This window comes from Oncorhynchus masou, chromosome 26 (assembly GCF_036934945.1).
Source record: "Oncorhynchus masou masou isolate Uvic2021 chromosome 26, UVic_Omas_1.1, whole genome shotgun sequence".
NCBI lineage: Eukaryota > Metazoa > Chordata > Actinopteri > Salmoniformes > Salmonidae > Oncorhynchus > Oncorhynchus masou.
Genome location: NC_088237.1, coordinates 1991938 through 2018454, shown reverse-complemented (window position 1 = coordinate 2018454; position 26517 = coordinate 1991938). Strand labels below are relative to the sequence as shown.

The 26517-nt window shown below is 41.9% G+C and overlaps 1 protein-coding gene across 2 annotated transcripts in view; it reads left to right on the top strand.

Annotated features, from left to right (window-relative positions):
- Positions 1–25950, top strand: part of LOC135514638 (sodium/potassium-transporting ATPase subunit beta-3-like) — a 40233-nt gene extending 14283 nt beyond the window's left edge. Inside the window, exons 2-8 of one of the 2 annotated variants that reach the window (XM_064938088.1) lie at positions 17030–17158; positions 21436–21534; positions 22079–22266; positions 23066–23116; positions 23320–23335; positions 24803–24889; positions 25156–25274. In XM_064938088.1, coding sequence (XP_064794160.1) covers positions 17030–17158; positions 21436–21534; positions 22079–22266; positions 23066–23116; positions 23320–23335; positions 24803–24855 — 536 coding nt within the window. In that variant the 3' untranslated portion in view covers positions 24856–24889; positions 25156–25274. Of the gene's footprint in view, positions 1–17029; positions 17159–21435; positions 21535–22078; positions 22267–23065; positions 23117–23319; positions 23336–24802; positions 24890–25155 lie in introns of both variants that reach the window. The other variant, XM_064938087.1, reaches the window with a different exon arrangement.
- Positions 25951–26517: the final 567 nt, after the last annotated feature.

The following is a 26517-nucleotide window of genomic DNA, read 5'->3' as shown; positions in this document are numbered from 1 at the left end:
TACGGAAAAAGCAAACCATGCAATAATCTGAGTACAGCGCTCAGAGCCCAAACAAGCCAAAAAGATATACGCCATATTGTGCAGTCAACAGAAGTCAGAAATAACATTATAAATATTCACTTACCTTTGATGATCTACATCAGAATGCACTCCCAGGAATCCCAGTTCCACAATAAATGTTTGTTTTGTTCAATAATGTCCATCATTTATGTCCAAATAGCTCCTTTTGTTAGCGCGTTTGGTAAACAAATCCAAATTCACGAAGCGCGTTCACTAGGAGCAGATGAAATGTCAAAAAGTTCCCTTACAGTCCGTAAAAACATGTCAAACGAAGCATAGAATCAATCTTTAGGATGTTTTTAACATAAATCTTCAATAATGTTCCAGCCGGAGAATTCCTTTGTCTGTAGAAAAGCAATGGAACAGAGCTTGCTCTCACGTGAACAAGTGTCACGAGCTCAAGGCATTCTGCCAGACCTCTGATTCATTCCCCTCTCATTCGCCCCCACTTCACAGTAGAAGCATCAAACAAGGTTCTAAAGACTGTTGACATCTAGTGGAAGCCTTAGGAAGTGCAACATGACCAACATCCCACTGTATCTTCAATAGGGAATGAGTTGAAAAACGACCAACCTCAGATTTCCCACTTCCTGGTTGGATTTCTTCTCAGATTTTTGCCTGCCATATGAGTTCTGTTATACTCACAGACATCATTCAAACAGTTTTAGAAACTTCTAAGTGTTTTCTATCCAAATATTACTAATAATACGCATATATTAGCAACTGGGACTGAGTAGCAGGCAGTTTACTCTGGGCACCTTATGCATCCAAGCTACTCAATACTGCCCCCAGCCATAATAAGTTAATAAATGAAGGAGGATGGGAGACCGATGATATAGGTGTGAACCACATGGAGACAATAAAAAAAAGAATTGTCAAATACGAATGATTTGAACCTAAAACATTTAATAAAAACATAGTAAAATATTATGGGAATGGGAATAAGAGGGCTACTTAGTGTTGGGAAGGGATCACAGCAGTAATTGAATGAGGCATGAGTTGATGTGTTCAGAGGCTTAACTTCACATCAGTGCAGGACAGGCTCATCATGGATGGATAGTGTTAGAGAACAGCTCAACTCTTCCCTGAGGGCAGGACAGGATTTGATTGGGAAGAAAAGAAACAATAACACAACTCTGTTATACAAAATAGCTAAGAATTAGTTAGTCCAAGTAAGGATTACAATTACTTTGATGTTTAATAATGTGATTGCATCTATCACTCCCCAAAAACACACAAAGCACAAAGCACAAAATGGAGGAAATATTGGAACGTAACTAACAAAATTACAGTTAACGAAAATGCACGCTTGATCCAATGATCCAAAAATATACACACATTAGCCTAGACTCCGTGTCCAGTCCAAGGCACAGAAACATATGAAACATTAACTCATTACCTTGATGCTTTCTATGTTAAATCTTCTAGACCATGCAGTAAATCAAGCAGACATTGGCAGATAATCAACATTAATGTATTGGAGTGGATACAACATGGATCAGAACTGTCTTTACTGGCGCAACGAATGAGACATCAAAATATTCTGGACATTCTTCCATCGTTTTCCTGCGCTGGCTGTTTTTGCATGGTGTGCTTTAGGCCTATCACAGCATTTGTTTGTTAGAAAAATATATGGATCAGCTGATGATGGTTGACAATATCACTAGGCCTAACTATCTCATACAGTGCCTTCAGAAATGATTCATAAGTTTGACTTTTTTCACATTTTGTTGTGTTACAGCTTGAATTTAAAATTACTTCAATTGAGATTTTTCTTTGTCACTGGTTTACACATAATACCCCATAATGTCAAAGTGGAATTATGATTTTAGAGATGTTTACAAATTAATAAAAAATGAAAAGATGAAATGTCTTGAGTCAGTAAGTATTCAACCCCTTTGTTATGGCAAGCCTAAATCAGTTAAGGAGTAAAAATGTGCGTAACTAGTCAAATAATAAGTTGCATGGACTCACTCTTTCTGCAATAATAGTGTTTAACATGAGAGGTTTTCCAATGCCTCGCAAAGAATGGCACCTATTGGTAGATGGCGAAAACAACAGAAACAGCAGACATTGAATATTGAATATCTCTTTAAGGATGGTGAAGTTGTTAATTACACTTTGGATAGTGTATCAATACACCCAGTTACTACAAAGATACAGGAGTCCTTCCTAACTCAGTTGTCGGAGAGTTCTGACTTTAAAACAGTTAGAGTTTAATGGCTGTGATGGGGAAAAAACTGAGGATGGATCAACAACATTACTCCACAATAATAACCTAAATGACACAGTGAAAAGGAGGAAGCTTGCACAGACTACAAATATTCCAAAACATGTGTCTTGTTTGCAGTAAGGCACTAAAGTAAAACTGCAGAAAACGTGGTAAAGAACTGAAAATTATGTCCTGAATACAAAGTGTTATTTTTGTGTCAAATCCAACACTGCGTACCACTGTATAGATTTTTAAGCATGGTGGTGGCTGCATCATGTTATGTGTATGTCATTGTCATTGGCAAGGACTAGGGAGTTTTTTAATTAAAAATAAATGGAATAGAGCTGTGATCAACAAACAACTTGACAGAGCTTTAAGAATTACAAAATAATAATGTACAAATATTGTACAATCCAGATTTGCAAAGCTCTTAGAGCTGTAATTGCTGCCAAAGGGGTGTGAATACTTCTGTATTTAATTTTCAGTAAATTGGCAACATTTTCAAAAAACATGATTTGACTTTTTCGTTTTGTGTAGATGGGTGAGTAATCTATTTTGAATTCAGGCTGTAACACAACAAAATGTGGAATACGTCAAGTTGAATGATTACTTTATGAAGGCACTTCCCATTGATGGGATGTATTCAGATGATAAGGCTTTCAAAAAATCCACACCTACTATAGCTTGCTGGTCAATCAGCTCACAGTCATCCAGACACTTTCCTACGTGGTATTGATACAGACTTTACAAAGGCTATTGGTGCCAATCACCATAGCCTGATACTCCTCCAATCGATATACATACAGTGGGGCAAAAAAGTATTTAGTCAGCCACCAATTGTGCAAGTTCTCCCACTTAAAAAGATGAGAGAGGCCTGTAATTTACATCATAGGTACACTTCAACTATGACAGACAAAATGAGAAAAAAAATCCAGAAAATCACATTGTAGGATTTTTAATGAATTTATTTGCAAATTATGGTGGAAAATAAGTATATACATTGATGTATTAGTAGGCTTATGGATTACATTTTTAAATGTATTCGCCAAACACTTATTTTATTTATTTATGTCGAAGGGACATTTAAAAATGTACTGATCCAAAATAGGGGAGGGTTGTCTAAATTTATTTTATTTATGGAGTTTTTTTTTTATTGCGCACAGGGAAGGGTAGTGTGTTTTTTCCCTGATATACATTCGCAATTTAGCAGGTTTTACTATATAGGCCTAATGTCCTCATCTGCTTACAATCGCCTCCCATAATTAAGGTGTTTTGGTACTTCCCTTATGCACTATGCTTCTGCACACGTATTATAACACAGGTCAATATAGTCTTCCAGTCAATTGTCTATCCTGCCCTCTATCCATAGTGACAATAATGCAGGGTTTCCGTTAGCCGGTAATAGCCGGCTTTTGGCCGTCAAAAAATGAAAAGCCAATCAATAAAATTGTTGCAGGTCAATTGTCTGGGAGAAGAAAACAAATGAATTGCAGAATAATCTTTTTTAACCTATTCATAGTCTGTGAGTAGTTTGCATAATTTAGTGGAATTAAATGGCACGTGTCTATTTTCTAGGGGTTTGCCGAGTAGTAGGACAAAATGAGTATTGTAATGGATGTGTGCAATTTTCTGGATCCTCATTTAATTTTTTATTATCTGTGATCGAGAAGAAAAATAAATTCAGGTGCCAGCACGCATATTTATCATGTGCGAGGTTCTACATGGTTTATATAACTCAACTGGATGTCTTTAAAGAGGAGGGAGGGCTGTACGTTGATCCTGCTGCTCTGATTGGATAGAGGGAAGCTGTATTTCTCAATCCACTCGCTTCATAATTTCCTTGCATTTTTTTGGTCTGATCATTTAGATTGCCGCTGCCTGCTAAATAAATAACATGGCGAGGAAACACACACACACACACCCCTCCTAGCACTGTTTCTAATCTGCAGCTATTTTGCACTGAGAATGTGCAGGAAGGTATTTTGCCAACATCGGACTCTTTTTTTCTTTTTCTCAAATTTTCTCCTAAAATAACATATAACTGCCTGTAGCTCAGGACCTGAAGCAAGGATATGCATATTTTTGATAACAATTGAAAGGAAACACGTTGAAGGTTGTGGAAATGTGAAATTAATGTAGGGGTATATAACACATTAGATCTGGTAAAAGATAATACAAAGAAAACATACATATTTGTTTTTTCAGACAGTTTAAAGTTGGAGCCAGAGAGGAAGGCACGTTTTACGTGTCTCCAACCTATTGTGTTTTTTGATTCGTTTATTTGCATTGTTTGTAGCTTATGGTTTTACTTATTTTGTACATAATGTTGCTGCTACTGTCACTTATGACGGAAGATAACTTCAAGACATCAGGACTGAGATTACTCACCACAGACTAGCAGAATCCTTTTTTTCCTTTCGCGACTGATGAGCCCGATGCGAAGGATATACTGCTTTCTCGGGAATAGGCCCAGATCCCAGATGAGACGGAGAAAAAGGGGCCAAAGGGCGGGCTGCCTTCTGAGAATTCGTAGGCGATCGAATAAACCCCCACTTCCCTCCATTCTGCTAGCAAACGTGCAATCTATGGAGAATAAAATCGACGAGCTCCACGGAAGATTAAACTACCTACGGGACAATAAAAACTAACATCTTATGCTTCACAGAGGTGTGGCTGAACGACGACACTATCAACATACAGCTGGCTGGTTATACGCTGTATCGGCAGGATAGAACAGCGGCGTCTGGTAGGACAAGGCGGACTATGTATTTTTGTAAATAACAGCTGGTGCACTATATCTAAGGAAGTCTCGAGCTATTGCTCGCCTGGGGTAGTGTATCTAATAATAAACTCTGAGTTTTCATCTGTATTTTTCGTAGCTGGTAACATACCACCATAGTCATAGGCTGGCACTAAGACAGCATTGAATGAGCTGTATTCCGCCATAAGCAAACAAGATGACGCTCACCCAGAGACGGCGCTCCTAGTGCCCGGGGACTTCAAATCAGGGAAACTTAAATCCATTTTTACCAAATTTCTATCAGCATGTTAAATGTGCAACCAGAGGAGAATATGTTCCGACTGGAATATGTTCCGGGAATCTTCCTATGGCATTGATGAGTACACCACATCAGTCATTGGCTTCATCAATAAGTGCATCAATGACGTCGTCCCCACAGTGATCGCACGTACATACCCCAACCAGAAGCCATGGATTACAGGCAGCATCCGCACTGAGGTAAAAGCTAGAGCTGCCGCTTTCAAGGAGTGGGACTCTAACCTAGAAACTTAAAAGAAATCCCGATATGCCCACCGACGAACCATGACTAATCATACTACACCGGCTCTGACGCTCGTTGAATGTGGCAGGGCTTGCAATCCATTACAGACTACAAAGGGAAGCACAGCCGAGCGCTGCCCAGTGACACGTGCCTAACAGTCGAGCTAAACTACTTCTATGCTCGCTTCGAGGCAAATAACACTGAAACATGCATGAGAGCACAAGCTGTTCTGGAAGACTGTGTGATCACGTTCTCTGCAGCCGATGTGAGTAAGACCTTTAAACAGATCAACATTCACAAGGCTGCAGGGTGAGACAGATTACCAAGACGTGTACTGTAAGCATGCGCTGACCAACTGGCAAGTGTCTTCACTGACATTTTCAACCTCTACCTGTCCGAGTCTGTAATACCAACATCTTTTAAGAAGACCACTACAGTGCCTGTGCCCAAGAACATTAAGGTAACCTGCCAAAATGACTACCGACCCGTAGCACTCACGTCTGCAGCCATGAAGTGCTTTGAAAGGCAGGTCATGGCTCACATCAATACCATTATACCAGAAACACACTACTTATACCAGAAACACACCCTAGACACACTACAATTTGCATACCGCCCCCACAGATCCACAGATGATGCAATCTCTATTGCACTCCACACTGCCCTTTCCCACCTGGACAAAAGGAACACCTATGTGAGAAAGCTATTCATTGACTACAGCTCAGCATTCAACACCATAGTGCCCTCAAAGCTCATCAATAAGATAAGGACCCTGGGGCTAAAAACCTCCCTCTGCAACTGACTCCTGGACTTCCTGCCTCCCCCAGGTGGTAAGGTTAGGTAACAACACAAAGTTCTACAGCTGCACCATCGAGAGCATACTGATAGGTTGCATCACTGCCTGGTATGGCAACTGCTCGGCCTCTGACCGCAAGGCACTACAGAAGGTACATCACTGGGGCCAAGCTTCCTGCCATCCAGGACCTCTTTTACCAGGCGGTGTCAGACGAAGGCCTTAAAAATTGTCAAAGACTCCAGCCACCTTAGTCATAGACTGTTCTCTCTGCTCAACTCACCGTGTTTGGAGGTGGAGGAATACTTTTTTCCTCACGGTAGGTCCAAGAGGCTTCTAAACAGCGTCTACCCCCAAGCCGTAAGACTCCTGAACATCTAATCAAATGGCTACCCAGACTATTTGCATTGCCCCCCCTCCCCCTCTTTACTACGCTACTACTCTGTTGTTGTCATCTATGCATAGCCACTTCAATAGCTCTACGTACATACTACCTCAACTAACCGGAGCCTCCGCACATTGAGTCTGTACTGGTACCCCCCCCCCCCTGTATATAGTCTCGCTATTGTTGGTTTACTGCTGCTCTTTAATTACTTGTTACTTTTATCTCTTATTTTTGGGATACGGGACACCAATCCTGTAGATTAAGGCATATTAATACATTTACATTTTTTCAGAGCACAAGTATCATCCGATCCGACTATTGACTGTCAATTTACTGATATGATTACGAATAAGAGTATTGCCATATCTGCACACCCATAGTATTTTCGTTAGTCTCTATGATTCTTATTTATCACATGCACGCACACAGCTTACAGATATGAGCCTAGTTTAAGCAGAAAATCTGTCAGAGTGCGAGAGCTGCTGGTAGAGCTTGCTGTTGGACTGAAACATGCTTTTGTAAGCCCAATAATTAGGTAACAATTCTAAATGGAATCACATGTTAACTGTTTTGATAGCCACAATTAAAAATAGCTATTTTTATTTCTCAACTGGTAATTGAAGCGCACTTCCCATTCACCATTCAAGTGCATATAATGGTAGGCAGGCTACAACACATCACACACCACTTTGTAATTGGCTGGAGGCAGTATGCATTTTGAAAACATAAACTTATACTGAACCAAAATATAAATGCAACATGCAACAATTTCAAGATTTTACTGAGTTACAGTTCATATAAGGAAGTCAATTGAAATAAATTCATTAGGCCCTCATCTATGGATTTAACATGACTGGGCAGGGATGGCCCACCCATTTGGTATAGGCCCACCCACTTGGCAGCCAGGCCCAGCCAATCAGAAGGAGGTTTTTCCCCACAAAAGGGTTTCACGTGGCCTGCGGTTGTGAGGCAGGTTTGACTTCATGCCAAATGCTCTAAAACAACATTGGAGGCAGCTTATGGTAGAGAAATTAACATTAAATGATCTGGCAACAGCTATGGTGGATATTCCTGCAGTCAGCTTGCCTATTGCACGCCGACTTAATACTTGAGACATCTGTGGCATTGTGTTGTGTAAACAAAACTGCACATTTTAAAGTTGCCTTTTATTGTCCCCAGCACAAGGTGCACCTGTGTAATAATCAGGCTGCGTTAACAGCTTCTTGATATGCCACACTTGTCAGGTGGATGGATTATCTTGGCAAAGGAGAAATGCTCACTAACAGGGATGTAAATAAATGCACAACATTTTTGAGAAATAGCTTTTTGTGCCTATGGAACATTTCAGCGATTTTTATTTTTTCATTATTCTGAATTTGATTTTTTTTTTTTATTATTTAAAAATTGTATTTATTTATTAGATTTTTTTAAATGTCAGCTCATTAAACACGGGACCAACACTTTACAAGTTGCGTTTATATTTTTGTTCAGTGTAATTGTTTGAAACATGAATGTTTTACTACATTATGAGGCATGTTTACCCTGGTTCAAAGTAGGCTAGCCAAAATACAACCAAACATAGAGGCAATTATTTTATTAAGACTTCCATATGCCATTGAAACCAGTAGTGTATTCCACTCATGTTCTATTGGTTTTCAAATATCCAGCTTTCTTTCATTGTCCAGTAGCCAAAAGGCACAATCCTAGTCATATTAGCAACCCATCTTAGTTGCTGCATCTTTAGATCTCCCCTCTTTCAAAATGTCAAATTGATATTTCCATCTATGTCTCGTGAAAATGCTTGCTGTGAGGTGAGCTTTTGACAATGGTGTTTTCCCGCTAATTGCATTATGGAACGAGCATTCCCTCATAGCCTAACTCACTTTTGTATATCGCGCTGGTCCGTACAATTTACCTTATTTTACAGGCCAAAAAATGTAATACTTCCAGATCAACTGTAATATCAATACCATTGTAACGCACAATTTCTCCCCTTTCCAACAAAATCAATGACGAGACCTTCATGCTCCCGTCTCTGCATTATTCAAGAAGGCAATGAGCTCCATCGGGTCTTTTTAAAAATTGCGTGGTTGTGAGAAGGAGAGATGTCATGTGGGGAATTTATCACCTTATTGCCTCTAACATCACCTCTAAAATGTAAATAAAACACCATAAAAAGTTTATATAATATGTCATTACATACCTATTTGAAGGTTTGTGTCGAATTTGAATCTGGTTTTTAGGGCGGTGCTAAAGTGATCTTCAGAAGTAAACAGCTGCAATTGAGAGTCGTGACAGCTTGCAGTGATGATGCAAAAAATGACTAGGTATCCCCCCTTACCCTGTCCCTGTCCCTTTCTTGTTTTTAAACGGTGAGAGAAGTGCTGCACCTGGTGGAGAGTGGCTGTAAGATAGAATTAGTTGCTTTATGCGTGCTGTACGTTATGCCATAACACGTTATGATGTATTGTACAGCGTCAGAGGGGTCCGTTTTTTTCTCCAATACTTCAACTTTTCTCCAATACTATAGAGCCATTATCATGTCAATCAACGCTTGAATAGAAACACAGTTCACACCCCAAATCTTGATGTCAACACAGTTGCTACAGTCCTATTAGTTTTCTTTGCAGCCTCATTTGAATGTCAAGGTTGCGCACATTTGTACGGAATGTGGTTAGCGTAAGTTACTGCCTTTTGTGTGCATTGCTGCGCTTATGTGAATACATAATAGTTCACCAACATTTTAAGCTAAAAGTTCTGATCTTTTTCATAGCCCTCATTGCTTTAAACAATATATGTAGCCTAGGCCTACTGGTAGAATGAATTGTGATTTTTGCACAGAATGACAAGCTGACCACTAAAATAGGTAAACTTTCCTACCATGGGGAATAGCAGATTGATAGACCAGGGGTGTCAAACTCATTCCAAGAAGGGCCGAGTGTCTGTGGGTTTTGGGGTTTTACTTTCAATTAAGACCTAGACAATCAGGTGAGGGGAGTTCCTTACTAATTAGTTTCCTTAATTCATCAATCAAGTACAAGGGTGGAGCGAAAACCCGCAGACACTTGGCCCTCTGTGGAATGAGCTTGACACGTGATATAGACAAGTGATTTTGCTGTTCACTACTCGTCTTGCTGAGGAAGTACATGTGAACAGTTATTCTAACATCTTCAAATGCACATTGGAGTTCGGTAAAAGGATGCATGCCGTTGCATCCCCGATTTGCATGTTCTGTTGAGCTGAATTACCATAATATAAATGTGATTTCTGTCATTCTGAGCACTGTGTGTTATAAATTAAAATGCTGCTGTTCCTACTCCACATTTTCCTAATGGCAGGGTAGCCTAGTGGTTAGAGCGTTGGACTAGTAACCGGTAGGTTGCGAGTTCAAACCCCCGAGCTAACAAGGTACAAATCTGTCGTTCTGCCCCTGAACAGGCAGTTAACCCACTGTTCCCAGGCCATCATTGAAAATAAGAATTTGTTCTTAACTGACTTGCCTGGTTAAATAAAGGTAAAATTAAAAAAAAAAAAAGTAAAAATATGGTATTTGGATCATTTGTCCAGATTTACAATAAATTAACTAGCGATCATAAAATCATTCAAATATTTACCAATTGTCTATATAAATCCACAAGATAGAGGAGTACAGTAGCTGATAGTCCAGCTGTGTCATTGCACATGACATAACACACAGCCCAAAAAGCTCCCCTATTGATCTTGCTTAGGGACACTACAATTGTCCTACATACTGTAGACTAGCCTATAAGGGGGATACCTAGTCAGTTGTACAATTGAATGCATTCAACTGAAATGTGTCTTCCGCATTTAACCCAACCCCTCTCAATCAGAGAGGTGCAGGGGGCTGCCTTAATCAACATCCACAGCACCCAGGGAACAGTGGGTTAACTGCCTTGCTCAGGGGCAGAACAACAGAGTTTTACCTTGTCAGCTCGGGGAGTCGATCCAGCAACCGTTTGTTTACTGGCCCAATGCCCTAAACCAACACTAACCACTAGGCTACCTGCCACCCAGCACAATCCAATGAATAATTGCATTATTGTTTTCAAGTGAGTACAATTCTACTCTGGCCTGTAAACTGCAGCGAAAATATCATTTGAATAATGGCTTAAACGTTTCATTCCATTTGGATCAGTTATGTGTCCACTCAACATAATATAGAAAGGCACAGTTTCATGAGTCTGACTGTATTTTTACTTCTGATACTGATGTTGCCCATCATCATTCTCCCAAGTCGTCTCACAGGCCTATGTTCCTAAATATTTGTCATTTAACTTTTAAAATGGATTGCCTTTTAATGTGTGGCATAAACACAACTTGTCACAATGTTTTATTCTGATTAGACTACTTCAAAAGTCTGCTTTAGGCTACCTGTGCATGTTCATCCACTCCAATGTAATTCCAGCATCCAAACAGCCATTTGATTAATGGAAATAGACATCTGTTACAAAACTCAAACGTTTAATGGCATTAGGAGATTGTTAGACCAAGCCTTCGATACTGAGTAGGGAGAGATGTATTTTCTGTTTGTCAAGATTGACATACATGATTGTGGTATTGAAAACGCAAACTATGATAAACTCTCAAAGTCAGAAATCTGTATGTAGGTATGCGTAACGCTACTTATTGGTTTAGTGGAAAATGTGTTGCATATATTTTATAACATGTTCATGCTATATTTATAATTATATATCTGATTTCCCCCTAACTGATCATTGTTTGCAGCCTGCTCTGATCGTAGTGTAATGAGACAGGCTGAGAGAGTGAGCTTGCCCATCCGTGGTGGTCGGCAAATGTGGCTCTGTCCTGGACTGGGATTAGATTTATGTTTAAAAGGAAATGGCTGGTTTGAGTCACAGGTAATTTATTTCCATGTTCATACCAGGCCCATGATGCATGAACCAGGCTGGTGTGTGTAATTGCATATTTGTGTTCCTCCACGTGCGTGTGTATGTTGACATGGGTGCATGCAAAAAGTAAGGACAGCGCCAAGGCCTGTCGTCTCATGCTGTCAGTTTAGAGAAGATACAAAACGTTCCCAAAGAGCTGTCTGATTGCCCACCACGTGTTCTTGGCATTCTTTGGGCTCTGTAATGTACACCTCCATAGCCCTGGTCCCCACTACCCCAGGGATACATTCAAACAACGTACCCGTAGTCCTCACACACACATACACACACTCCTCTGATCCTCACTCCTCCTGACACACACACACACACACACCCCACCCCTAGTCTTCACTTTCCCTGGGACACCCACCACACCCCTAGTCCCCAGCCCCTCTGACCCTCTACCTTTTAGTATTAATAACCCCCAAGGCACATCACTGAAGGGTCACAGCCACACAAAGTATGTGGTTGACAAGGTTCAGTTACAGCCGACCAAGTAAAGAACATGAGCAGTTGAAAAGATGAGATGAAGGGTCTGGACCCATTGGCCTGGACAAAGATGAATTAACACATAAAAAATGCACTAATTTAAACTTTTGACATGTATGAAATGTCACACAAATTACAGATAGCCCATCTGGAGTCTCTGTGGGCCATCAATGTATGACCCCCTAATAGAGAAGTGAAAGGCTCAATCCGTTTTTTGGCGAAATACAAAAAGTACAGTACCAGTTAAATGTTTGGACACCACCGACTCATTCAAGGGTTTTTCTTTATTGTTATTTTTTTCTCCATTGTCAAATAATATTGAAGACCTCAAAACTATGAAATAACACATGGAATCATGTAGTAACCAAAAAAGTGAAAAACAAATCAAAATATATTTTATATTCATCAAAGTAGCCAGCTTTGCACACTCGTGGCATTCTCTCAACCAGCTTCACCTGGAATGCTTTTCCAACAGTCTTGAGGGAGTTCCCACATATGCTGAGCACTTGTTGGCTGCATTTACTTCACTCTGCAGTCCAACTGATCCCAAACCATCTAAATTGGGTTAAGGTCGGGTGATTGTGGAGGACAGGTCATTTGATGCAACACTCCATCACTCTCCTTCTTGGTCAAATAGCCCTTACACAGCCTGGAGGTATGTTGGGTCATTGTCCTGTTGAAAAACAAATGATAGTCCCACTAAGTACTAACCAGATGGGATGGCGTATCACTGAAGAAGGCTGTGGTAGCAATGCTGGTTAAGTGTGCATTGAATTCTAAATAAATCACACACTGTGTCACCAGCAGAGCACCATCACACCTCCTCCTCCATGCTTCACTGTGGAAGCCACACATGCAGAGATCATCCGTTCACATTCTCTATGTCTCACAAAGACACGGCAGTTGGAACCAAAAATCACAGATTTTGACTCATCAGACCAAAGGACAGATTTTGACTGGTCTTAACATCCATTGCTCGGGTTTCTTAGCCAAAGCAAGTATCTTCTTATTATTGGTGTCCTTCGGTAGTGTTCTTTGCAGCAATTCGACCATGAAGGCTGAACAGTTGATGTTGAGATGTGTCTGTTACTTGAACTCTGAAGCATTTATCTGTGCTGCAATTTCTGAGGCTTGTAACTCTAATGAACTTAAGCTCTGCAGCAGTCTTCCTTTCCTGTGGCCCTCATGACCAGTTTCATCATAGTGCTTGATTGTTTTTGCGATTACACTTGACGAAACTTTCAAAGTTCTTTACATTTTCTGGATTGACTGACCTTCATGTCTTAAAGTAATGATGGACTGTCATTTCTCTTTGCTTATTTGAGCTGTTCCTGCCATAATATGGACTTGGTATTTTACCAAATAGGGCTATCTTCTGTATACCACCCTACCTTTTCACAACACAACTGAGTGGAGTGGAGTGGAGAGGAGTTGGAGAACTTTGAGACAGGGACAGAGGGAATAGGTGGAGAGCATACTTTGAGGTCATGGTATTACGTGAAGGGAGGTTTTGTTGAACCTTTATTTAATCCAGGGAGTCCTTTCTCCCAAAGTGTGCACTTGTTCCCTTCCCATCATTGATTTAAAAATAATGGATCTGGTATAAGAAATGTCTTGCAGGCTGATGGTTGATTGAGTCGAGCCCAAGATCGATGCTTTAACAACTGCAGAGCAGACGCTAGGCCACGGCAGCCCAGCCTCTGCCTCCCTGACTCCAAAGAGCAGGGTTGCATCCCAAAAGGCCCCCTATTCCCTAATATATATATTAGTACACTACTTTTGATCAGGGTTCAGGCTCTGGTAAAAAAAAATATTTAAAAAAGTGTGCACTATATAAAACTAGGGTTCCATTTGGGACATTACCCAGGCTTCCTGAAAGGTCACACTCAGCTATTCTGAGGAGATAAAAGCACTTGGCATCCCAGTACTGTTTCTCAGTCCTAATGACCAATGATTGTTCGAAGGAAATGGCTTTCTAATGCTGGCTGTTTTTTGGGGGTGTGGTGGGACTGGCTACATCCCGACTGTGCTACAAGAGGATGTGTTGGAGTGTCAATCCTAATTCCAGTTATAGATTCACAAGTGGTCGAATGGATAAAAAAGACAGGTCTATCTGATTTAACCAGGGTGGATTCTACATTTATCTTACATGAGCCTGCCATCTAAAGATGTGCATGCATGCCTTTGTCAGTCTAGCACTAATGCTGTGATGGATGGGATTGTGTGTGTGTGCGTGTGTGTGTCTTCTTTTCCTCAGGCCAGTGCTGTGCCATCACTTATTTGTCCTCCCCCACACTCTATTTATAGACGCACAGTTTACCTCAGAGGCTTCAGGAAATAAGCAATGCATCTATTATTATACTGAAGCTCTCTCTAGCTCTATTTTTTTCTCACATGCCATTTCTCTCCATCCATATATTGTTTTCCCTGCATCATCCTGTCTTCTCTTTATGCGATATCTCGTCATGTGTATTTAAATGTGTTTTTTTGTCTATCTAGGCTACATCTCTCTCTGTCCTGTGTAGCACTTTATCGATGCACATCCTTATGAAGATCTCTCTGTAGCTCATTCAACCATTTTGTGCCTTTCTCACCCCCCTATTTTCACCTGTTTCTTTCATTTTGTATCTCTCTCTCTCCTCTTTCTTTGTATTCCCCTCTCTCTTTCTTTCTTTGTAACTCTGTTTCCCTGGAATATCAATCAATCAAATGTATTTATAAAGCCTTTTTACATCAGCAGATGTCACAAAATGCTATACAGAAAACACAGCCTAAAATGCCACACAGCAAGCAATGCAGATGTTGAAGCATGGTGGCTAGGAAAAATAGCTGTGAGTAGGCTCTTCCCTGAACCTCAGTGTTTCTGTGGAGATATCATGCATGGTGTAATAGTGACTCTCTACCATAGAGATATGGTATATACAGTGTCTATATATAATGTATCTCTAAGCAAGCTCTCTATTCTTCATCCATTAGACACCAGGGAAATCCCCCTGAAGCTAGGACAGCAGTCCCTTCCCATCTTCTGAAAGCACCTGAAACCCTACCTCTTCAAAGGGTATCTTAAATACTCACCTGAAATCCTGAACCAACACAATTGCACTTGTCTTTGCTGATAGCTACTTTATTGAGGAAAAGTGTACTTACTACATTTACATTACATTTAAGTCATTTAGCAGACGCTCTTATCCAGAGCGACTTACAAATTGGTGAATTCACCTTCTGACATCCAGTGGAACCTAAGCCTGTGATATGTGGGAGTCCCACATAGTTATTTTAAGATGAATGCACTAAGTCGCTCTGGGTAAGAGCGCCTGCTAAATGACTCAAATGTAATATCACCGTCCTGTCATCTACACGATATCCCAGCCTGCTCCCAGATCTGTACAGATCTTTTTTAACACCTCAGACCGGCAATGTCAATTTTCTTTTAAATAATACAGCTTCGTGTGTGTGTACGCACTTTTTTGACTGAAACACCGGTTTAAATTGAAATCTACATTTGTTTGTATTGTGGAACTTAATAAGAATACCTGTGTGCTGGAGTTTTTTTAAAGACAACTGTCTTTTCTGTCACTCTCATGATGTCATATGTCCAGCTGATTGATTGATTTATATATATATATATATATATATTTTATATATATATATTTTATATATGGGAAACATATGTTTATATTGTCAAAGCAAATGGTTTGGATCTCAAGAGAAGACGGGCTATGGCGACCTCTCGAAATAGCAAGGCTCTGCTCACTGAATCTGTACATAGTCAAGGATTGTTTTTAAATTGGGGTCAGTCACAGTGGTCAAGCTCTCTCTCTCTCTGTCTCTCCGTACTGTGCTGGCCCTGATATTTTCTTTCACATTGTCCTCTCCAGCATGGTTCCAGGAACTATGGTGGATGCTTAACCAGGCTTGTGCAGTACATTTTGGCTCAGATTGGCTCAGTAGTTACTTAGTCTATTTCAGTCTGGAGAGTGTCTGTGGAGAGTAGCAACAGTAGGGCTTAGGGCTCTATTCAATCTGTATCACTGAAGCGTTAAAGATTGTGCAATACGGATTTAGTAGAGCCCCTAGTTTGATATGGCCAAAATGGACATTGGACAGAGATTCATAGGAAAATTAATTGGTTTATAATGAGATTGAAAGTGGTGAGGTGCTTTGTCACAAACAGTAAATAAGTTTCTCTCTGTGTCTCTCTTGCTCTCTATATAAACACACGTGCACACACACACACAGCTATGTCTTATTATACTTGTGAGGACATTTTGGGGTCCAACAATTGATTCCCATTCAAAATCCGAACCCTAAACCGAACCATTACCCTAACCTTAACCCCTAACCGTAGTTACAACCCTTTCCTGCAGTCAAATGACTGTTATCAATATTTTTCATAATTATTTACAAAAACCTGCCGAAAGTCTGGAAACTCAAAATGTAATACATTTAATCTCTATATCTGACATGATACAGGTGTCTTCGTCTTTGTTTTAAGCCTATAACCATGTGAGTGAGGTGTATACTTTTGTTTCAAAGACCATTTATTAAAGACTACAAAGAAACACTGATTTAGCCCACTGTAGTAAAATGTTAACCCTAAACCTAACCCTAATTCTAACCATAACCCTAAACCTCTAAGCCTAAAATATCAAGTGAGGACTGGAAACGTGTCTTCACTTTGTATTTTTGTTGGTTTACTCTTCTTGTGAGGACTTCTGGTACTCACAAGTCTAGTAAAACATGTACAAACACACACTGTCGAACTTGCAAAAGATTTATGGGGACAAAAAAATCAAGACATATGACTTACACTGATGGGAAGAATGATTTTGATCTGTTGAGCCAAGATTGTGTGATTAACAGAGAGTAATTATTCTCTCTTTCTCTCTCTTTCCTCAGCCCTGATATTGCTTTTCTACCTGGTCTTCTATGGGTTCCTGGCAGGGATGTTCACGCTCACCATGTGGGTCATGCTACAGACACTGGACGACAACATTCCTACGTACCGCGACCGAGTGGCCAGTCCAGGTGACTTATTATGCTGCAGAAAAACAGACACTCAACTTAAACAGAATAGTGCTCATATTGAAATTCAACCATTCACTCAGTCTATATCTCTCTCTCGCTCTTTTTCTTTCTCTCTCTATCTTCCTTTCTTTCGCTCTCTCTCTTCACACACACGTAAAATATGAATATGTCCACTCTTTCTCAAACATGTCATTGTCTCTCACGGACTGCGTCGCTTTCTTTTTTTGCTGCATCTGGACTGCTGTTGACACATAGACAAGGCTCCTGCAGAATGGGAGCATGCTCACTCACTAACCCCAGAGCTGTGACTGCTTGCGCCTGGCATGCACAGTGTCTCGGACTCTGCTGCCATGTCCCACTGACAAATCAAATCAAATTGTATTTGTCACATGCACCAAATACAACAGGTGTAGACCTTACAGTGAAATACTTACAAGTACTTAACCAACAATGTAGTTTTAAGAAAAGTAAGTGTTAAGTAAAAAAAAATTAGATGAGTAAAAGATATAATAAAAATAACAAATAATTATGGCGCAGCAGTAAAATAATAGTAGCGAGCCTATATACAAGGATACCAGTACAGAGTCAATGTGCGGGGGCACAGGATAGTCAAGGTAATTGAGGTAATATGGATGTGTAGGTAGAGTTAAAATGCCTATGCATAGATAAATAACAGAGGGTAGCAGCAGCGTAAAAGAGGGGGTTGGACAATGCAAATAGTCTGGGTAGCTGTTTGATTAGCTGTTCTGGAGTCTTATGGCTTGGGGGTGGAATCAGTTAAGTAGCATTTTGGACCTAGACTTGGCGCTCCGGTACCGCTTGCCATGCAGTAGCAGAGAGAACAGTCTATGACTAGGGTGGCTGGAGTCTTTGACAATTTTTTGTGCCTTTTGTGCCTGGATGTTAGCAAGCTTGGCTCCAGTGATGTACCCTCTGTAGTGCCTTGTGGTTGGTGGCAGAGCAGTTGAAATACCAGGCAGTGATGCAACCAGTCAGGATGCTCTCGAAGGTGCAGCTGGATCATTTTTTGAGGATCTGAGGACCAATGCCAAAACATTTCAGTCTTCTGAGAGGGACTCGGCTTTGTGGTGCCCTCTTTACGACTGTCTTAGTGTGGCTGGACCATGTTAGTTTGTTGGTGATGTAGACACCAAGAAACTTGAAGCTCTCAACCTGCTCCTCTGCAGCCCGTCGATGAGAATGGGGGCATGCTCGGTCCTCCTTTTCCTGTAGTCCACAATCATCTCCTTTGTCTTGATCACGTTGAGGGAGAGGTTGTTATCCTGGCACCACATGACCAGGTCTCTGATCTCCTCCCTATATGCTGTCTCATCATTGTCGGTGATCAGGCCTGCCACTGCTGTGTCGTCGGCAAACTTAATGATGGTGTTGGAGTCGTGTCTGGCAATGCAGTCATGGGTGAATAGGGAGTACAGGAGGGGACTGAGCACGCACCCCTGAGGGGCCACAGAGTTGAGGATCAGCGTGGCAGGTGTGTTGTATCGAGTTGATGAGGGAGGTGTTTAGTCCCAGGATCCTTAGCTTAGTGATTAGCTTTGAGGGCACTATGGTGTTGAATGTTGACGCAGTCAATGAATAGCATTCTCACGTAGGTGTTCCTTTTGTCCAGGTGGGAAAGGGCAGTGTAGAGTGCAATAGAGAATGCATCATCTGTGGATCTGTTGGGGCGGTATGCAAATTGGAGTGGGTCTAGGGTATTCCATGTTGGTATTACAGACTCAGCCAGGGACAGGTTGAAAATGTCAGTGAAGACACTTGCCAGTTGGTCAGCGCATGCTCAGAGTACACGTCCTGGTAATCCATCTTGTCCTGCGGCCTTGTGAATGTTGACCTGTTTAAAGGTCTTACTCACATCGGCGTGATCTTACTCACATGGAGGTCTTACTCACATGGAGAGCATGATCACAGTTGTCCAGAACAGCTGATGCTCTCATGCATGCTTGCCTCGACGGGAGCATAGATGTAATTTATCTCGTTTGGTAGGCTATTGTCACTGGGCAGCTCTCGGCTGTGACTCTCGTTGTAGCATGTAATAGTTTGCAAGCCCTGCCACATCCATCGAGCGTTGGAGCCGATGCAGTAAGATTCAATCTTAGTCCTGTATTGACGCTTTGCCTGTTTGATGGTTCATCGGAGGGCATAGCGGGATTTCTTATAAGCGTCTTTTTAAGCGGCAGCTCAACCTTTTGGCTCAGTGCGGATGTTGCCTGTAATCCATGACTTCTGTTTGGGGTATGTACGTACGGTCACTGTGGGGACGATGTCATTGATGCACTTATTGATGAAGCCAGTGACTGATGTGGTGTACTCCACAATGCCATCAGAAGAATCCCGGAACATATTCCAGTCTGTGCTAGCAAAACAGTCCTGTAGCTTAGCATCTGCTTCATCTGACCACTTTTTTATAGCACCAGAGTCGCTGGTGCTTCCTGCTTTAGTTTTTGCTTGTAAGCAGGAATTAGGAGGATATAATTATGGTCAGATTTGCCAAATGGAGGGCGAGGGAGAGCTTTGTAAGTGTCTCTATGTGGAGTAAAGTTGGTGTCAAGTTTTTTTTCTTCCTCTGGTTTCATATTTAACATGCTGGTCGAAATGATATAAAACAGATTTAAGTTTCCATGCATACATTGGCTAATAGGACTGATGGTAGAGGCAGATTACCCACTCGCGGTCAGATCCTTACAAGGCACCCTGACCTATGTCCCTGGTATCTACGTCTCTTTCTCATGCGAATGATGGGGATTTGGGCCTTGTCGGGTGTCTGAAGTAAATCCTTTGCATCTGACTTGTTAAAGAAAAATCTTTGTCCATTACGAGGTGAGTAAAGGCTGTTATGATATCCAGAAGCTCTTTTTTGTCATAAGAGACGGTGGCAGAAACATTATGTACAAAATAAGTTACAAATAACGCAAAAAAAAACACACACAATGGCACAATTGGTTAGGAGCCCAGCGCCATTCATTTATTTTTCAGAGGAGCTGACTGCCGCTGCCAAAACACGCAAGCGATCAGCGAATTAACAGATCAGTTAAACACTGACTGACTGCTGTTGGCATTTTAGAAATTAAAAATTAAAATACTGTGCCAGTGTAACGAAAAAAATAGAACAGTTAGAAATACGATCCTGTGAATTATGGATCAGAGTTGTGTGTGTGCATGTGTGTAGGAGTTAGAGAGTCTGTCTCCCAGGCTGTGCAGGTATCCTCCCGCTGGTCTACCAGTATAGCACCCATCTGTTCCCCACAGCCTCTCTCCAACTCCATGGCTCTGACAGAGAGGCCTTCATGAAACTAACTCCCCTCCTTTAGGCCTACAAGTCCTACTACTGTATATTCTAATAATAATAATATTAATATATTCCATTTAGCAGATGCTTTTCTTCAAAGAGACTCACAGTCATGCATTTTTGTAAGGGTGGCCCCAGCAGGAATCAAACCCATGATATTGGCGTTGCAAGCACCATGTTCTACCAGTTGAGCCATACTGCGCATTTATGCCCTCTCCCATTCGCAACCAAACCTCTCGAATGGGATTCTGTCTTATAACTCTCCCTGCTCTTGTATAAGTTTCTAAGGCTGTGTAGCAGAACCTGCAGAGTTGCAGCTAAAATGCAAATCTTCTGACTAGCTTCTTTTTGGGGTTTGGCAAAAAATGTGTAGAATGCAGTTATAGTATAGTATCACAGTGTCCTGATAATATGGCCTCCTCTGCCTCGCCGTTTAAAGACGGCCTGACTGAGTCCCAAATGGCACCCTATTCCCTACATAGTGCAATACTTTTGACCAAGGCCTCAGGTCATAAAGTAGTGCAACCCCTGTCTTGACGGTCAGTCACCTGCTGACCCTCTTTGCCAGAAGGTTTTCACCTGGCGAGTGTTAATATCATTGGCGGTTTTGAAAACTTTTTTTTTTAACAACTCTCCCCGCAACCCCTTCGAACAATGTCAGGCAGCATAAGCAATACATGTGGCTTATTGTAAGTATAAGATTTTGATAAAAATGTATATATCTCTCATTTGCTATATGAATAGCATTAATTAATGTGACAAGCTGGATTTGAATTGGGGTAATTTGCATGCCACCAGAATTGAGTTAGCCTGCTGAGCTAAAGCCCAGGCATTCCCTCGGGGATCTAACACAAATCTTCAGGTCTCATGCAAGGATACTCGTTATGTGAGCGAGATTCATTGGACCATCTCCATAACATTAGTAGGTGCAGACAGTTGACGTGACATGTTTCCCCCTACCTGTCCTCAGGTTTGGTGATCAGGCCCCGGTCCTTGGACATCGTCTTCAACCGCACCGACACTAAGCAGTACGGCCAGTATGTCCAGCATCTGGAGAACTTCCTTCAGCGTGAGTGATAGAATCCCACTTTCAGACCCATTCATTTTTTTCTAAAGAATGTGTACATTTGACTCCAATGGACAAATACAGTATTAGTGTTGGGCCACCATGGTAAAGCAAATTTGAGATTGAGTAGTTACAGTTGATTCCACTTTGTATACATGACTAAGGCGTATTCTACCTGACTTGAAAGTGCACTGTAATCCTTGGCAGATGCACTGGAATATGCATATGCCACAGGAGTTTGGTGGCCCCTCAATTGGGGAGGATGGGCTCGTGGTAATGCCTGGAGTGGAATAACACTTGGCTTGATGCCATTCCATTCGCTCCGTTCCAGCCATTGTTATGAGCCGTCCTACCCTCAGCAGCCTCCACTGATTATGTAATATGTATCCCAAACAAACAAACAAGTAATGCATACGTTACTGTGAAATAAATATTAGCTACAATGTTGACATGTAAATATTTAGGTGAATACTGTCTGTACCAGGTAAATAGCAAGCTGTCAAATACAGTGGAACTTGAGTCTGTGCCCTATGTTGGGACCCCTCAGAATACAACGACACTGTGCAGGAGAGGAACGAGCTGTGTATGGTGGGAGAGTACTATGAGCAGGATGATCAGGAGGAGAAGAAGGTGTGTCAGTTCAAGCGCAGTCTGCTCCGGCAGTGCTCCGGCCTGTCTGACACCACCTTTGGCTACACCGAGGGGAAACCCTGCGTCCTGGTCAAGATGAACAGGGTGAGTGCCCCGACTGGAGGTTGTCGGTTCTGCTCTTCTGAAAATGCATTGGGCAGCGTTAGCCCACTGAGCTAAAGCCTATAGACTGGAGCTTAAGCCTTAAAGCTATTAGCTCTGGGAGGTAACACAAGTCTTCAGGTCTCAGGCAAGGTCACTTATCACACAAGCGTGGTTCACTGAACTAACTCCCCTACACGAGTACCTCCCTGTCTTCGATCCATTGCCTTTGAACTACAGCTTTTCAGTGTATCCTCTCTCTGTCTTCATGTAGACGTAGAGTTTGTTCAAATTCATATTGAAAAGTGCATATTCTCTGTCCTTTCCACTGCACTTGTTTTTTAATCATTGTTTGGAATATCCTCTGACGACAGGGCATCCTGTGTCAGCATCTCTGTTTGCAGGGATTGAGATCAGAGTGAATTGATTGGCCTCTGTGTAGCCTGGTTGGTATTCAGTTCAATCCAACTTAATAAATCCAGTCAGGGGCAATTAAGAAGATTCTTAGGCATCTCTGAGAACGCTATGTTTATGACAGTCAAAATCCCTGGCCCTTCAGTGAGCAGGCAGCACACATGTGCCCCATCTACGGACTTGGCCAGCTCATATCAAATGACCTCATTGTGTCACTAACTGAGCTACTTCTTAACATCTCAAATCAGTGCTTCCATTTCTGAGACCATTCTGAAATCTGGTGTCTCAATCATTTTTACATGTAAACAAGCTTGTGGAATGGGTATGGAACACATGTAAAGAAAGGATGCTATAATAGTATTTTAATGTATTCTTCTCACTCCTGCAGATCATTGGACTGAAACCGCGCGGGGACCCCTACATTAACTGCACAGCTAAGGTAAGCAAACAAACAGTTAATTGTGTGTGTGTTCCAGGTTGTGTCTTTGTGTGCTAGGACTTTTAGAGACAGGTTATGTGTCTATGTTTTTTTGTATTTTGTGCGTGTGTGCGCGCGTGCATTATGTAGATATGCACATGTATGTTTCAGTCTGTGTTTTCACACACGTGTCTGTATTTGATTTCTCTCCACGCTGCCTGTAGGGCCAGCAGTTCACTGGTGGGTAAGAAATTGGGTCATAGCCCCCTATGTTTTCCCATGGTCCTAGCCCTAGCCTTTCTCCATTACCTTTCTGCGCTGCTTCTGTCCAACTCTGTGATGTGGCGCTTCGACCTCTGCTGCTTTAAACAGCATTCATGGCGTTCATATTGTTGAGCTTTCTACTCTAACCCCTATATACAGTACCTAATCACCTCAGAGACTATATAGACTGAAGAATAGCCAATATTAAAGAATTGATCTTTTTAGTAATTATTGTCACTGACTGTATATAACTGCAGTTGGTGTGTATATCTGGATGGTAAGCTGAAAAGGTTAATTCCATTGATTTTAGAACCCTGCTCCGCTGCACCATGGCTCCCACTAACAATGTTTCCCTGGTTTTTGTCTGGCTCTGACATGACTTTTATCCCTTTTTCTCCACAATTTCATGGTATGCATTTGGTAGTTACGGTCTTGTCTCACCGCTGCAACTCCCGTACGGACTCAGGAGAGACGGAGGTTGAGAGCCGTGCGAAATTCGAAACACGACCCAACCAAGCCACGCTGCTTCTTGACACAATGCCCACTTAACCCGGGAGCCAGCCACACCAATGTGTTGGAGGAAACACCATACAGCTGCCGACCTTGTCAGCGCACGGGCCCGCCACAGGAGTCGCTAGAGCGCGATGGGACAAGGACATCCCTGCCGCCAAACCCTCCCATAACCAGGACGATGCTGGGCCAATTGCGCGCAGCCCCATGGGTGTCCCGGTCGTGGCCGGCTGCGACAGAGCCTAAACTCGAACCAGGATCTCTAGTGGCACAGCTAGCACTGTGATGCAGTGCCTTAGACCACTGCACCACTCGGGAGGCCCTGGCTCTGACATTCTAACAACTTCTCTCTCTCGCGCGTGATCTGGGTTTCATCTCTCCCTCACCAAGACTGTCAACTCTGAACTTTGTGACCTGTTTGCAAATGTTTAAAGGTGAACAGAGAAACACTGATGCTGTACTCTGCTTTTCAGCAAACAAAAAGGCTCTTTTAAATACTTAAACACTGGTGTTTTAACTCCCATCTGTCCTCCTCTCGTTCTCTCTAAATTCATTTGAATTTCTCCTCTCCACCGTAGACCATTCTGATAACCATAGAGAACCATCTGGTGGCAGATTGTATGTGTGTGCGTGCGCGTGTTTGTACGGGTATGTGTGAGTGGATGGTAGCTATATTATGCACATGTGTGGTAACTGTTGTGTACTGTGAGAGTGTGTGGTGGTTTACACTATGTCGTGTGGTCCATGCCGTGCGCACATGTGTAAAGCTACAGTGTGTGTGTGTATCTCGTTGTTTACAGAGTTAGTCAGATTGTTGTTCTGAGAGTCATTTGTTCCAAGGGCATTCATATGTATAGTTCTGTGATCTCACACCTCTTCCTCCTCCTCTTCTTCACCCCCTCCTTCCTCTTCATCCTCCTCTTCCTCCCACAGAGAGAAAGCCCCCTGCAGATGCAGTACTTCCCATCCGAGGGGCGGTTCGATAAGATGTACTTCCCTTATTACGGGAAAAATTTACATGTAAGTACATTATGCTACATATTTATATTGAGAAGGAAACTGTTCATGAATAGAATAATTTAACTTAATTACAAGTAGTTAATGTTACCATTGTCAAGGCAGTCTGGCGAGAAGAGAATGCTAGGAAATGTATGGGAGTGAACTAAGACTACATTAATGACATTGTATTGTCATGACAATGACTGTTATGTGTGTGGATGTGCGCACATCTGTGCATATATGAATAAACAGTGGTTTATCTGCATCTCTCCCTGTGTGTTTGCCAGTCAACCTACGTTCAGCCACTGGTCGCGGTCAAGCTTCTGCTGACCAAGGAGGACTACAACAATGAGCTGACCGTGGAGTGTAAGATCGAGGGCTCCGACCTGCGGAACAGTGACGACCGTGACAAGTTCCTTGGGCGCGTCACGTTCAGGGTCAAAGTGGTTGAGTAGTGGTTCAGGAAAACCATCAGCGTTGCACAATGCCGCCTTTGAGTATAATCAATGCCCTCACCCACCTCCACCTCTTCCTCCATCCACCTCCCTCCCTCCATCCATCCGGTGGATCAGGGGAAGCTACGGTAGCAGGGTTGTGTGCTCCTTATAAACTAACAACATGAACCCCCCCGAAACACACACAAATACACACCTCTCACCCCCACCTCCATTAAAGTTAGTGGTAATGTAGCAACAACGTGCCATAGTAGGGACCTGTATATAGCTGTATTTGGAGCATTGAGTTGTGGTATTTCTCCCGTAGTGCTGTGCAGTCTGCTATGTGTGATGTGTTGTTTCTGTATGTACATACTTGATGGCTATAAACACTGTTTTTCTTTAGCTCACTATGTCTGAACGCTGTAAGAGATCAAACTAAGAAATAGATGAATAGCTGTAATTTAAGATTATTGATTAAGAGAATACATGAAGGATGAAAAATGCCCCAAAATATATCTGCTTATAATTCAACCTACCTGTCCAACATCTAAGGGAAGAGATTTTTACACCCCTATGGGAACTGTGCTTTGTACAGATGCCTTATGGTCGGTATGAGAACAAATCTTAAATAAAGATGATTTTAAAGATATTTGTGTCCATTTACTTTTAGTGCCATGGCTGGGATAAATTAAAGGACAAGTGTACTGCACTTCTGGCAATACGCCTTTTAATGGCAATTGCCCTGACATTCGCAGAGATCACACACGGTACACGCTGCGGATGTCAGTCCTTGTCAACAATGCAACTTTAAATCTGAGCCCAGGATTTGAATGTGGAGTTGAATGCTCTGTAGTATTGTGTTGACCTGCTGCCCTCACATGGTGGTCCTATGGAAATAACCCTGATGAAGGTCTATTGACCCATTAAAACATGACCAGTATTATATCCTGATTCCTGGTTACAAGCAAAAACTAAATCAGGAAGTACCAGTGACTCACTCTATACGGAAGTGGTCAGATGACCTGGATGCTACGCTACAGGACTGTTTTGCTAGCACAGACTGGAATATGTTCCGGGATTCATCCAATGGCATTAAGGAGTATACAACCTCAATCATCGGCTTCATCAACAAGTGCATCAACGACGTCTCCACAGTGACAGTACGTACATATCCCAATCAGAAGCCATGGATTACAGGCAACATCCGCATCG